This window comes from Micromys minutus (assembly GCF_963924665.1).
Source record: "Micromys minutus genome assembly, chromosome: 7".
In the NCBI taxonomy this organism is placed as follows: domain Eukaryota; kingdom Metazoa; phylum Chordata; class Mammalia; order Rodentia; family Muridae; genus Micromys; species Micromys minutus.
Genome location: NC_137976.1, coordinates 48004322 through 48020005, shown reverse-complemented (window position 1 = coordinate 48020005; position 15684 = coordinate 48004322). Strand labels below are relative to the sequence as shown.

The window sequence follows — 15684 nt, the reverse complement described above, 5'->3', positions numbered from 1 at the left end:
CTGACCAGGAATACCTTCCTGATTTAGTCTTCACACAGGCTCAAATGATCCCAGAAGACAACAGAAAGCTGGGCCAATGAAGATGTTGCATATCCCAAGGGACCTGAAAAGGATGCTTCCATCTTCCACTGGCCTCCACAAGCCACTGGGGAGATCCTGATGTTAACCATAGGAAATATGCATTCTTCTCTTAGACTTAAGCTTGTAAAAGTCTCATTTGGGGAAAATGCAATGAAAACCCTTAGTTTTTTTTTTTTTTTTTTTAAGTCCAAACAGCTACATGAGGAAAGGAAGAGGGCCTTCTTCTTCCTCCTCACTTTCCTGTGACTGCCTAGGAGTGAGCCATCTTTACTCTAACCCTCTAGAATCCTACCTTGGATCAAGAACCTCAACATCAAATTAAACAAAGCATGAATTCAACACTTGGTCAGAGCTTGATCCTCTAGAAGGTCGTTCAACTCAATCACAGTCGTGGCAAAGTCTATCAGGTCTATGAAGTCAGATGTGATGATGTTGACGCCCATGACTCCAGGCTTTTGAGTCTTCACCCAATCAAGGATGGCAGGGAGATTCCTACAGAGAGAAAGGGTTGGGTGAGAAGAGATAGATGGTCAGGGTTAGAGTGACAACTCCAGAAAAGGAAATAAGCCATGTCTGTTACTACAAAATCAGAAGTACATAAACCCCTCGGCTACCCAAACGCAAGCCTTTTATCTCCCTGGCTATGATCAGCCTTCCACCAGAACTGACCTTTCCAAGGCTTCTCTTATGCAAATGGCTATTTGCTTCCAGCCTCAAACAGACAGCCACATTAACCAGACCTCATAATGCCAGGTCCAATAGCCCTCTTATTGTTAGGTTCTTAGGGTTCCTCATGAAAAGTTTAAAACATATGGCAAATTAAAAAAAGTTTTACAGTAAGTGGATCTGCCACCATCTCTTGCCATGGCATTTTACCTTTTGCTTGTCATGTAACTATTAGTGCATCTCTATCTATGAATCCAATATGGCCTTTCTACTTTCCTATTGACAGATACACTGTCTGTGTTTAATTTGCAGCCATTACAAATGAACTAGTGTGGGCTTTCTTCTATGAGTCTTTTTATGGGCATCATCTTTTATTTTACTTGGATGAAAATCAAGGGACAAACTGGTCTGTGATAGCATTTATTTATATTTGGTTTTATAAGAAACTGCCAGAGCGTTCCTCGAGGGGCCTCTTTTTACAGTCCCACTAACAGAACAGGAAAGCTCTGGACCGTTAACATTCTCCCGCAAAACTGGTCCCACTAGTGTTTTGAAGGCTAGGCATTCTAAACCAAGTCTGAAGACTGATGCTTGTGATTCTAACCCATGGAAGGTTGAGGCAGGAGGATTGCTGGGAGTGCAGACTGGACGTGTGTACCTTTCTCTATCTACTCATCACTTTAACAACTTTTCCAGTGAGTTTTTAATCAATGATCTTTATCCTTTTGTATTTGTTCTCTGAGAGTTCTGCACACCATGTTTTAATAGTATTCATTCTTCTTTTAAATATTAGATTTTAGAAATTATTTTTACATCCCGGACACTAGCCTTTTGTCAGATATATTTGGCAATCATTTCTTCTACCCTGCAGCTTGTCTTTATTTTCCTTAACAAAGTATCTTGAGGAGCCTGGATTCCTTAATTCTGATGGAGTGCAACTGGTTATCTTCTTTCTTTAAAAAGATTTATTTAAGTGGATGTGTCCTCATGAGGGCATTCGGGAGTATGTGCAGAGGTGTAGATGTGTCCTTATGAGGGCGTATCCCCATGTGTGTGCAGAGGTGTTCACAGACTCTAGAAGAGGGAGTTGGGTCCCTGGGAGCTGAAGTTGGAGGGTGAGACCTGAACTTGTGTCTTCAGCTTTGCCAACTCTCCAGCAAGGGCTCTTAACAACTGTCATCCTATCAATCCCCCATCATTTTGGTTTGTTTGTTTGCTTGTTTTAGTTTCTGGAACTTGCCTAAGAAACACATCCACTTCCAATTCACGAAGATATCCTTCTGCATTTCCTTCTGAAAGCTTCAGGGGATTCACCTTTATCTTACTTTTTAAAAACCAGCAGCAGTTAATTTTTACAAAAGGCATAGAGTAAGGGTCAGGATTCACTTTCCACAGAGCTAGTTATCCTCTGTTATACTGTTCATGGCTCCTTAATAGATTAATATTTAATCAGCTGCCTCTTGAATACAGTGGCTGAGGTAATTTTATAAACAGAAGGCTTCGGGTGTGACAGAGGCTCAGAGCTCCTGATGTAAATAACACTTTCAACCTAATGTGACATAGGACTGAGGAAGCAGAGAGGAGAAGAACAATCATGGCAACTGGCTATTCTGCATCATGGTAAACACAGCTCACTACCGGAATCCTTTGGGTGGGATTTGCTCTAGCTAACATACAGGTCCTCATGATCTCTCTGACTGTCTCCCCTCCCCCCTTTCTATCCTCCATGAAGCTGCCCTTGCTCTACCATGATGCATCCTCATTTCTTAGTCTTCCAGAAGGAGTGATGTTAAGACCTCAGCTCTTCTCTCAACAGAGACTACACTGCTGTGGGCTGAAATAGACAGATTTATCAATTTGCTTTTTTAAAAAATTGTATTAGCTGGTTATGACTGATAAAAGTCCTTCCATTTTTAGCTGGGACACTTAAAGATCTTACTTTACTATAACTCCTTGTCCCTCAGCTGCTCTTCCATGCGAAAATGGATGAGTCAGAAAGACAGTACATGGAAAGTGTTCAGAGCAATGGCTGCATAGACCAGTGTCATGTATTTGACCAAAAAAAAAAAAAAAGAAAAGTAGAGAGAGAAACACTTGGGGGAGTAGGGATAGGAAGTTCCTTATTTATCCACATGACAAGGTGTTGAGGTGAGGGGCTGAAGAACACAGAAGTCTCAAAGACAAAGACCAAAATTTCACAGCAGTCCACATGAAGAACACAGTGGTAGTGAGCCTGGTACATTTAGAGATTCAAAAGAACCCTAGTCAGTCTATGTTTGGAGATCCTGCGCCATCTGCTGGTCATTCTGAAGAAATGCTACTTAACACCTAGAAGCAACCCTTTGCAGACTATAATCTATACTTTCTAGTTTAAGTGGTGAAGAAAAGCTCATCCCAGAAATCCCAAAAACTTGTGCAGGAACACCCCATTGTACAACGGACTGTGTTAAATCACTTGCTCTGTCATAATAACATATACACTGTTGACTTCAAAGAATTGGAGTTATTTCCCCTGTTCTAGAGGCTGCAAGCTCAAAGTTAAGATGCCTCGGGGCTGGACTTTTTCTGAAGCCCTTATTCTTGGTTTGCAGGTAATTTCTTCCTCCCCAAGCTCCTCTCCACATCCCCCAGGTGTCATTTTCTCTGTGTGCACACACATATTCCTGTAGTCTCTTGCTTTTTGTTTGTTTTTAGAGATTGTATCACATATTTAAAGTGACTTTGAATGTCACCTCTTCTACAAGAGTGCTGGGATTACAGGCTTATATTGCCACGCTTAGCTTCTATTGTCTTTGGGTTTAAATTTTCTTTGGATTTCAGTGTGAGTAGATTAGAACCCACTGTCATGGCCATTCTACTTAATTCCCTCTTTAAAATGAAATCTCTCCAAATTTACTCACCTTCAGATTAAGGTTTTATTCTATTTGAGAGAGGGTCTCAGTACTTAAGTCTGGGTGGCCCTGAACTCACAAAGATTTGTCTGCCTAAGCCTCTGGAGTGCTCATTCTAAAGGTATGCACCCCCATGCCTGGTTGGGTTATTATTTTAATACAAGGTTTTGAGGAGAGGGAACATAATTCGGTGATATTCATAGGGACCCTACAGGCTGAACTCCAGTCTCCCGATTACACCCTGACTCACTGTGAGTACTATGCCTACAGGCTGAACTCCAGTCTCCCGATTACACCCCGACTCACTGTGAGTACTATGCCTACAGGCTGAACTCCAGTCTCCCGATTACACCCTGACTCACTGTGAGTACTATGCCTACAGGCTGAACTCCAGTCTCCCGATTACACCCCGACTCACTGTGAGTACTATGCCTACAGGCTGAACTCCAGTCTCCCGATTACACCCCGACTCACTGTGAGTACTATGCCTACAGGCTGAACTCCAGTCTCCCGATTACACCCTGACTCACTGTGAGTACTATGCCTACAGGCTGAACTCCAGTCTCCCGATTACACCCTGACTCACTGTGAGTACTATGCCTACAGGCTGAACTCCAGTCTCCCGATTACACCCCGACTCACTGTGAGTACTATGCCTACAGGCTGAACTCCAGTCTCCCGATTACACCCCGACTCACTGTGAGTACTATGGGTCAGGTAGGGGTCTTCCAGGCTGAAAAAAACTACAACAGAAATCCAGTCTGAATCGTCTATATGTGTTTGCGGCTTCCTTCCAGGATGATGAACCAAAGTGAACAATAGATTCTCGTGTTCGAAGTTCATCTGAATGTTGGACATTACCTTCTTACCTACTGGTCACCAGAAGGAAGACACCCTGGGTCTTCCATGGCTCTGAGCTGTTGATCAGTGCTTGGAATGAGCTACACACCACCCCTGCATGGTTAGCCAGTGCACACAGCTTTCAGGGTGCTGGTGCTGAGGGTGGAGAGCCCACGATTACTCAGTGGTGAAATAAGAGTCATGTGGTTTTGGTACTTTGGAACAGACTCCTAACCAAAGCCACATTCCTCGTCCACTGATGTGTAGGCAGAGGAATGTAGGATCACACCCTAATACTCCCATGACCAGAAAGGGCTAGGATGGCAAGAGAGTGACTCATTTAAGGGACACATTCTCACTACCAGCCGGGAGACCGTGCCTTGAGCTCACGCTGTCTTGGTTACCACCAGAGAGGCTGGGATTCATCAGCAACAAGACTGAGGAAGCCCAGCTTGAGAAGAATAGGGACATGTGGGTTACCGGCTGTAACCAGTGTGAACTGACCAGCACTGCTAACTCAGTCACGGGTCTGGGAACACTGAGAAACAGAGCTCAGACATCCTCTCTGCTCACAGCAGTGCCCAGGACTGCACAGGAGGGGCCCGGCAGTCCTGACAGGCCCTTGGCACTTACAGGAGCTGTAATCTTAGCTGTGATCTGTGATGCTGGATCGCTCAGCTTCCCTGAGCATTGTCTTACATGAGGACACACAAGGGCCTTAGATGCTCTACTTCAAAGCACTGGCCTGAATTTAAGAATAAAATATAACCATTTGTAACAGGGCACCTTTTATTCAGAATAAAGGGCCCAGCCTTCGTGGGAAGTAGTCTCAGCTGCCCACAGAGATTTGCAGTGGACTGGTCTTCATTCACGTCCACAGAACTGCTCATGTTAGATCTTGATGAAAGACTGTGTTTACGGGGCAAAGGCTATGGAGGCCTCTGTGTCCCAGGCACTCTTTCTGTTTTTCTTGACATACAGAACACTTGACTTCATTGAATGTGTAAATGATGTTAAGCTACAAATTTATCAAAAGAATAAGAAAAATGGAATAGGAACTTGAACATAAAAATAAAAAAGAAAATGTTTAATCCTACGCTCTTTTAAGAAATACTATACTGGATTAAGGTTTTTTGTTTGTTTGTTTTGATTTCATTTGCTTCGATTATTGCCAGACATGGTAGCTCACACTTATAATTTCAACACTCTTGGAGACTGAGTTTGGTGGACTGAAATCAGTCAGGGTTTCACTCTACCATACCCTTGTCCCCAGAGTGTCACCAACTCACCCAGTCATAGCTTCTCCTGGCTCTGAACTCAGTTCCCTTGCCTCAGCCTTCCCCGAGCTGGGGATTGCAGGTGAGCGGCTCCATGGCCAGCCCAGCTGAATGCCGCCGAGAACAGCTGAGTACGGTTAATTCCACGGAGACTTAGAAGGGCAGCATGGAAAGGAGCCTGTGGCTCTATCCATGGTTGGCATTACCAGGAGTTCTCAGCAGCACAAAGGAAGAGAACGCTTGCCACTTGTCTTTTAAACTCCTGACTAGGCACATGGCTATCATCTGAAATCATGCTCTCGAACTCAGAACCAAATGACTGTGACTGGGTATGTGACTGTCTGGCCATGTGACTGTGCATGTGATTATGTGACTGAACAGAGCTTTCACTATCCAAATTCCAGTCACCAGAAATCAAGAACTACGCAGATTCTTGTAAAATATTACTTTTAGAAAACCTAAATACATTGGTTTCTTCAACTTGTATTACAAAAGATAGCCTACTGAAAAGTGTATATATACATATATCATATACATATATACACACACACGTGCATTATACACATACATATACAAATACAATACACATACACACATATATACACACACAATCTACATATATACCCAAATGTGCATATACATGTAAGATGCTTTATTGACACGCTTTATCCATCATTCACTGGTGTCCAGGACAAAGAATATCATCTCACAGAAAATGACTCCATCATCCCTGTTTATCTGTATATCAGACCTAATTCTATCCCAAGGAAGAATTTGAGGCCGTGGCATGGTACTCAAGACTCATGGTCACCAAAGAAGAAAGAACAAATTCATGGAGGACCATATTGCAGTCCCTAGATTGGAGCACAGCAGCCTGTATTTAATGCCTCTTAAACCGTGAGCATCCAAGCCAGCTGTGTGGGCAGTGAGTGTGTGTCATACAAACAAAACATTTGGTGACACTGGCTCAGAGTGCTTGTCATAGTCTCAAAATATAGTGAGTATTCGTGAAATAATGCAAATTATCAATGTATTCTTTGATCACCATTTCTATACTGCTCCCAGAATCCTCAGCTTTTCAAAATAGTATGCTTAGTGAGTTTATTTGTGATTCTCAAAGTTTTACTGTTGTTATGAGAATAAAATCAAGATAAACGTTGTGTGCAAGTGCACTGATGTGTGTGCAGATATAATTATGTGTAGGCACATTTGTATTGATATTGGTGTAGATATAATTGTATATAGGCACATTGTGTATTGATATGTGTGTAGATATAATTTTGTGTAGGTACATGTGTATGTGCTTGTGTGGGAGGCCATAAGACAACCGTGGATCTCATTCTTCAGAGCCATGATTTAGAGTCTCTTACTGGCCTAAAGTTTGCCATTTAAGTGAGGCTGGCCAGACAGTTAGCCTCAGGAATCTAGCTGTTTCTGCTTCAGTGTTGCATTCTGGGATCACGTGGGCTCACTGTGTTTAGGATTGTTTTTGCAGGGGTTCTGAAAAATCAAATCTTCATGCTTGCAAGACAAGAACTTTACTAACTGAACTATTTCCTTCTGGGGTATGGGACAAAGAATGTAAACCTATAATTCCAGTATTAGGGAAGCAAAGACAGGAAGATTGTGAGATCCAGTCCAGCCTGAACTGTCTCAAGCAAGATACCAACTAATCAACCAATCAACTAAACTAAACCAAACAATCAGCCAGCTATCACCACCAATGAATCAGTCATATAAACCCCACCTTCAGGGTAGGAGCCACATCTTACCTGTGAACTAGTGTGTTCTTGAGCCCCCCCACCAGGCCTCGGGCAATGGTCTTCACTCTTGGGGTAAGAATGGCCTGGGAGACATGGAAGGCCCCACGAGGGGCTCGCTCACTCAGGGTGGTCTCCAAGAAGAGAATCAGCTTTTGCACACTTGTGGTGTTTGCCCAGGGTGCTGGAATCTTCTTCCCTGGCCACAGGAATGGGTATTGCTTGTAGAAGGGGCAGTGGTAGAAAATGAGAACCTAAAATGTTCAGAACAGAAAAAGGACATTTAAAAGCTGAGTACTCGAATGGAGAGAGAGAAGTGGACAACCATACTCAGAAGCAGCAGAAGTATTCACGTAAACTGAAGGGGGAAAAAAACTGTATCTCTGTGCAAGGTTTTATGGGGCTAAACAACAGATTAGAACTTCGTGGTTGTAGAACGTAAGAATGTTGGGGTCTACAGTCAAGTTCTCTTGGGCTAGTCTTGCTCCTCTCAGTAGGTGTTCATTGTTTACACTGGTGCCTGACCTAACATGTATTCAGAGCAGATCACCAGCTTCCAAGAACAAACATGTTCACACACTGCATCCTAAACCTGTAGTGACTTCTCTTCTATACCCTGCCATCTTGTGTTCCCTACCAATGTTGATAAGTCTTGTCTTATGGCTTTCTTTAGTTCCTTGGTTAACCAAATTTCATGTGACAGTAGGTATGTTGTTCCAGATAACCTGAGTCTGTGTTCCCAGTCCTTTCCTATTTGGCTCAATAACAAACTATTTCTTGTTCTTTTTGAGGTGAGAGCTGTGTTTTGCACAGATAATGTTTTTATTACATGCGTTTATTTATTTTGTGCATGTCAGAGAGATGTGCTGGTACATGAATTGTTGCAGAACACATGTAGTAGTCCGAATACAACTTTGGGGAGTTAGTTCTCACCTTCAAGCAAATGGGACTTAGGTCATCAGTCTTGGTGGCATATTTGACAGACCAAGCCACCTCACTGGCTCTATATAGTACTTTTGAAAAGTAAAGAGACGAAGAGTTACTGAGAACTTGCTGTTTAACTCAAAGATGAATACCTTTTTGGTCATGCAAATGGTAAACCCTCAGAGCACCTTCTCACGGATGTGTTTTTAATAAATGCAAAAAATAGACAAGATTATAAAGGAAAATTATAAGAAATAAAGGACATATACTTAATCATATGACATATTTGTATGAAAATAATGTAGAGGCCTTATGATAAATGCATAGAATTATTTTTATAGGGTCTAATAAGCTCCACTAACTAGGATTTAGTTAGGAGCATGAATGGTATCTTAAGGGAATCTGCAGAGAACGTGACAAGGCTATCCCCCACCCCTGAAGAGAATGTGACAAGGCTATCTCCCCAAGGAAAATTGACAGGCAGGGCCAACCCTACAGAAACAAGATTCTTTTGCCAGCATATATGACTGGTAAGTATTCAAGGGAGGAAAACTGAAGATGTAGTTTTTTGTTGTGATTTTTTTTAACCAACCAGACAACCCTATTATATTCCATTCACACACAGTCCCTGGGAAGTCTCTGCATACCAGGCTGAAACCAGTCTGGTCCGGAAATCATGCTTCCAGTGCTCATGACGTTGACACCTGGAGTAAGCAGAGCTCTTGGAGTTTGGATAAACAGTGAGAACTCCTTTGGGAATGAATAGATTTTCAGTTGTATGCACTGGCTCTAATGAAATTACCCATCCCAGGAGAGGAAAGCAATGGGCCACTAGTTTCAGGGAAGACCATGTAGAGGCCATGGGCCTCCAGTGGGGCCACCGGAGATGGCAGTAATTTTGAAAATAATTAGCAAGCTATATCCACAGCATTAATTAGTTTCTGGGAGGCAGCTGGGGGACAGAAGATTGCTATTCTGATTGCCCCAATTCTAAGCTCTGCTGTGTGGTTTATTGGAAGAGCTGTATTTTTCCCCTTAGGGGCATGGGTGAGCTCTTCCCAGAGGAATGTCTAGTTCATGTTTACCCTATGGACTGTAATCCTCTGAGTAATCTTTCAGGCACTCGGGAGGGGGGATTCTATATGTTCATTCATTTCCAGTGTGTTCAGATGATGACAAAGGCGCCAGACCTTTTGAATGCCCAGAGGCAGAGAGGCTGCCAGTGGGGTAATGTCTACCCTTCTGATTCTTAATGGTTCTGAGTAATGCTGAGCACTAATGGTGACCATAGTAAACACATGTGTTAATGAGGTTAATCACAGGCTCACTGTAAGCAGATTGCTGGGGAGACCCAAAGATTTTCTCCTGCCACTGAAACTAGTTAGGTTGGCAGGGTGAAGCCTGAAGGCTCGCTGCCCTGGGCAGCAGGGTTGGGGGATGGGCAGGAAGCCCTGCAGCCCTATGATAGGCCTAGCAGGTGGTGCATCCATACACTAAAGGACAGTACTCAACTGTACTCTGTCTCAGAAAATGTGTCGTTAGTACAAATCACACAAGAGGGGCTTTCTGTCCTTCCCCCTTGGTCTTTTTGGATAGTCTGATTGGAAGGTTGCAGGGGGGGATCTCGGCTTGTAAAGCACGTGTAGAGACTCTCTTTGGGCCTGCTCACAGCATCTCCCTCCCTGTCTCCTTGTGCCATTTTACTCTGAAAGATCTCCTGTCTCATTTCTTTTAGAACAGTCCCTCAGGTGGTTCCTTTACTGGGGCCTCTGGGGTACCGGCTCATGGTGTGCTCTAGTTCTCCATAGATTATAAAACCCCTTTCTTCACACCATGTAGGACACCAGGCTCATCCTATCTTACAATTGCCATCTACCTTAGGTAAATCATTTCTATGAATTCTTCTTCTGGTCGGTGGGAGTGAACATGCCATGGCATACACGTGGACATAAAAATAGACTTGCAGGAGTTGGTTCTCTCCTTCTGCAGAGATGACCTCAAACTCAGAGACCCACCCACTCCTTCCCCCCCCCCCCCCCCCGAGTCCTGGGGCTGAAGATGTCTATCTGTGGATCTTGTCCTTCTAACTGGGCTGTGTTGGCAAGCCTCAGTCGGAGAGAATAGACCTAGTCCTGTAGTGAGGTGTCAGGTTGGGTTGTTAACCAAAGAGGACCTCACCCTTCTCAAAGATGAAGAAGGGATGGGGGAGGGGTCGTGTGAGGGAGGGACTGGGAGGTAAGGGGGGCTCTGATAGGGAAGTAAAGGGAATAAATAAATAACAGCAACATGGCCTGGCGAGTCTCAGATTTCCTACTTTCTCATTTACATCTCAAATACTTACAAACTGTAGGCTAAATCCTCCAATTTACTGTACCTTTAAAACCTTATCTACTAGAGAATGCATCTATAATCTGTGATCTGTGACATAATTACATGTTGAGTGAATGAAATGCGACTGGGGGTAGAGTACTTCCTGATATTAAATTCCAGTAATAAAACACTCGGGAGGGCTGGGGAGCTTTGGCAGCAGCTCATTACATAATGAATATTTAAGGCCTGATCACAAGTGTGACACTGCCCCAGCATGGGGCCGATGACTGCTGGCTCTCCTAGAGCGCTCCTGTCCCAGCTGTTAGGAGACATTAAAGTTGGGGATACTTTCTCCTTTTCTATTATATCATTTCAGTCTTTTCCCTCCATAACCATAGGACTATCTGTAGTGGATAACACTGCCAAATCAGCCTGTATATGTGAATGTGCCAGCATGCGGCTAAGTTTGAGTGTGTGTGTCATGTTTGGTATGTGCACTTGTTAGTGAGGGTGTGTTCATATGTGCAAGCAGGTGCACATGCATGCCTATGTACATGTGTAGGGCCAGCTAGAGGTTGCTGTTGGCTATAGCTTCCCACTCTTTTTAAGTAGAAGCCAGAGGGCAACAACTGGGTTCAGTTCTCTATTTCTACCCTGTTGGTCCTGAGACTTGAACTCACGTAGTTAGGGTTGGCAGCAAGTTCCTCCTGCTGAATCCTCTTCTGTTCCCCGAACCATTATTTTCTGGGACAGAGTCTCTTGGTGAATCTAAAGTTCTATTTAGCCAGACTGGCTGGCCAGTGACCTCCAGGAACCTGCCAGTTTGTTCAGTCTGCCAACCATCCAGAATATCATCTGTGTACCAAATTATAAAAGGTTACCTGGCCTCATATTTAAACTAACCTTGCCCCTCATTCAAATGCCATCTTCCTTTCTCAATGTGAACAGTCCTAGGCCCTTTGAGAATAGGCTCCTAATGAAAACAAAGTGTTTTTATTTCACAACACAAAAAAGGCGTTGTGAAAGTCATCAAGACCTATGGAAATACTACAGAGAAACCAGCCAATGAGGGAACCCTGACCCACACACTCATTCACAGTGCATCCTTGGCAAGTTGCTGCAGTATCTCCATCCCTCAATTTTCCCATCTGTAAAATGAGAGTAATATCAAGTGTCCATCTCCTAGTGTTATTGAGAAGATCAAAACAGTTTATCTAATTCTGATGTCTCAGTTAAACTGAGTAGGCCTTTCAAGAGTTCCAGGCAAGCCTGAACTACAACATAGCATGATCCCATAACAAATAAATAAGTGTATCAGATTAAATTTGGTCTTCGAGTCTGAACATTATTAAACTTAGGTGTGAGAGGGGAAATGTGTTACACAGTTGAAAAAATACTATCTCTATTTGGTACTCGATAGATATTTTAAAACAAATAACTAAGCTCATTTTCAACACAAAGATCCTCCTCCTTGAATTAAACGTTTGTTTTTACAATTTGTATTATTTATTTCATTGTGTGTGCATGTGCTCATGCATGTACGCGCCTGTGAGTTTAAGTATATGTGAGCCAGATGAGAACATCAGCATCCTCTATTGCTCTTCACCTATTCCTTTGAGGCAGAGTCTATCCCTGAATTCAAAGCTTACATTTTCTTAGTTAAGCTAGAAGTGCCAGAGACCCACCTGTTTACTTCTCTCATGGAGCTGGAGTTACTGTCATCTGTTGGGGACATTTGGCTTGTTTTGTTTGTGCTGGGACCAGGACACCTGTCCTTATGATTGTAAAGTATCACCATGGCATCAGAATAGAGTGGATCTGAGGCCTATCTTTTTACTAAACATGTTCCTGAGAGGTGTAGGTTTAGGGGGTCATCTTTATTGGGGGAGGGGCATGAATAGAGGGTATTAAACAAATCTTAGATAAGACAGAATAGTGTTCTACTGACCAATTGGCTTATTTTACAACTTTGCCTTAGGCAGATAGTGGCCAAGCCATTAAAAGTTAATTTAGATGTCAAATAGACTGCAAGCAAATTAAATATTTAGTAGTGTGACAGTCTGAATGAGAACGTTTCCTATTGATCATATATTTGAATATTTGGTCCCCCAGTTGGTAGAAATGTTTGAAAAGGATTAAGAGGTGTGGCCGTGTTAGAGAAAGTATGTCACGGAGGATGGGGTTTGAGGTTTCAAAGGGCGTGTGCAGTTCCCAGTGTTTTCTCTCTCTGCCTCACTGTTGTGGATCAAGATGCGAGTTCTCTGCTAAATCTTGTCACTATAGCCTTGCTCTGCCATCATGGACTTTGAAACCTTAAGCCAAATCAAACTCTTTCTTTTCTAAGTTGCCTTGGTCATGCTGTTTTATCACAGCAATGGAAATATAACAAAGTCAGAAGTTGGTACCAGAAGTGAGGTATTGCTCTGGCAGGCCTGACTGTGCTAGTTTGGGGAGGAAAGAGGAAATATTTGAGATTTTAGACTGGGGGAAATGTAGAACAGTATACACAGGACTTAATGGGCAATCCTAGTAGATGCTGAGATCAATGTAGACTATAGAGGCTCAGCTCATGTAGTTTCAGAGGGGACTAATATCAACAACGGGGCTAGAGACCATATTTTCACAAGGAATGTGGCTGCTTTTGGTCCTTGTTCTATGAATTTTCCTAAGGCTAAATCACAGCATTTTAGACTAATTTCTTTGGCAGAGGAAATTTCAAGACAGCTTAATATTGACTCTGTCCCATGGTAATTGCACAGATCTACAGTTAAAACGAGCAAGTGTTTGCAATAAATGCAGACTATATATTTTAAGAAGGAAAAAAGGGCACCAAATTGAATGTTGGTGCCAAGACTTGTTCTGAAAGACATGAAAAGATTAAGGAGAGGCTTGATCTTAAACAGAATAAAGGGATGGGTGCCCTCAGGGTCAGACTTCACCCAGATAAGCTTTTACGAGAAAATTTCTAAAAAGGAATTTTCTGCTTGAAAAAAGGCAACAGCACATCAAAGCTTCTACAAATATGATTTTAGGGTACCAAGTTGGTAGTCAAACATGGCAGTGTCACTCACGCTGTTTGGATTTTCGGAGTCATGAAGAATCCAGTGGTATCTTCCTCCATAGTGAAGGAGAGCCACTGAAGCGAGGTATAAGGCAGGGGAACCCCTGCATGAAGGCCCCAATAGACCCTTGCATGAAGCTGTGACTGTAAACCTAGACTGTGTTGGAGAAGTCAGAGGTGCCAGAGTTGTGGAATTTCTGACAAAGTGAGCTTCATATGAGGAGTGGAACTAGCCCAAGAGGCAGAAGTGTGTTGCCAACAGCAAAGTTATAAGGACAAAACCATGTAAGACTTTTGACACTGGATATGAAGGTGCAGGATCTGGAGTTTGTTCTGCTGGGTTTTAGTCTTACTTTGGTCTACTATTTTTTTTTTTTTTTTACCACATTCTCTTTCCATTGAAAATTGTAATGTATATTCTGTGCCATTGCATGTTGAAGGTATGTAATTTGCTCTTTGCTTTTGATTTTGTAGAGGTTACAGCTATGAGACTGCCCTGAATCTCAGATGAGACTTCAGACTTTGAAACAGGTTTGAGATTATGAAAGACTGTAGGAATGTTTGAATTTGGATCAAATAAATTTTGCATTATGATATGTCTACGGGTCTATGAAGTCCAGGGAGTTGAATGTGGCCCATGGAAGTTTATATATTGAAATTCTAGGTCTAAGATGCTAGAAATGTTTGATGGATTAGAAGGTGTGGCCTTGTAACTGGTGTTCACTAAAGGTGGGTTTTGATGTTTCAAAAGACTTGTAATATCCTCAGTGTTCTTTCTCTCTCTCTCCCTCCTCCCCTCCTCCTCTCCTTTCCTTTTCTATTCCCTTTCTCTCTCTCTCTCTCTCTTCCTCCCCCCTCTCTGGAATATGCAGATGGGAGCCCTCAGCTGTTCCTTGCTCTGCCATCATTGACTCTAACCCTTTGAAACCATAAGCGAAATTAAATGCTTTCTTTCATTAGTTGCCTTGCTCATGACGTTTTATCACAGCAATAGAAAAGTAACTAAGACATCAAGCATTAATCGAATTTCCACCAGGCCTGTTAAATCTGAGAATATAGGTACTCTTCTGCACATGCTCAGTACTTCAAGCAATCTACCTGTCCAGTTCCTATGCCTTGGGTTGAGTTATTTCACAGCTCTCAACCTAGAAAAGCAGAGAGTTGAGTTCTTGCTCTGAGAAATGCATCACTCCTTCCTCTTACCTGGTATTTCTTCTCCCACAGGCTCCTCAGAGTCATGCTTTCCACGCTGCAGGCTGGGCACAGCTTGTTCCCAAAGGCCTCCTGGATCCTCAGAACCAGGCATTTGTGGTGGGCCTCATCCATGGCGTAGAAGTGGTTGAAGTCCAGGAAGATGATCTCTTGAGGATGCTGAGTAAGGAATGCATCAATCTCCATCAACCCATCCCAAACCTTGATGCCAAAGAGCCCATGGATGAAGTAGATCTCTTGGTCAGTGTCTCCAGGCTTGGAAGACACTCTTAGGTCAAAGTAGCGGATGCCAGCCTCCAGCTGCTCCCGGAAGGTCAGGTTCTGAGTTACAGACCATTTCTTCATTAACTTCTTCACCAAGGAGATCCGGGCAAGGCGTTTGACAGCTTGGGTTTGGTCTGGCCCCACTGGGGACTTTTCGTCTACCCAGTAGCTGAATGAATCATGGGAGCCTGGATAAGGTAATAAGGGGAGAGGACCAGAGATGAGAAAATCCAACTGATATGACAACAGAGATGAGAAAGAAGAGCACAAATTATAAGTAAGTTCTTGCAAAAACTTTCTAGCCTGCTGGGAAAGAAATAAACACAAATAAAAGTAATGTAGTCTTATTAGCAGCTCTTTAAGCCTAGGGTAATACTATAATTCTCACATATTGCCAG

The 15684-nt window shown here is 43.0% G+C and overlaps 1 protein-coding gene across 1 annotated transcript in view; it reads right to left on the bottom strand.

Moving 5' to 3' along the window:
- Nucleotides 1–416: 416 nt before the first annotated feature.
- The window catches only part of PLCXD2 (phosphatidylinositol specific phospholipase C X domain containing 2), a gene marked incomplete at both ends in the record, with an annotated part of 43679 nt that continues 28411 nt past the window's right edge, over nt 417–15684 (bottom strand). Inside the window, 3 exons of the mRNA XM_080919603.1 lie at nt 417–573; nt 7528–7769; nt 15014–15474. Of these exons, the coding sequence (XP_080775729.1) occupies nt 417–573; nt 7528–7769; nt 15014–15474 (860 nt within the window). The remainder of the gene's footprint in view (nt 574–7527; nt 7770–15013; nt 15475–15684) is intronic.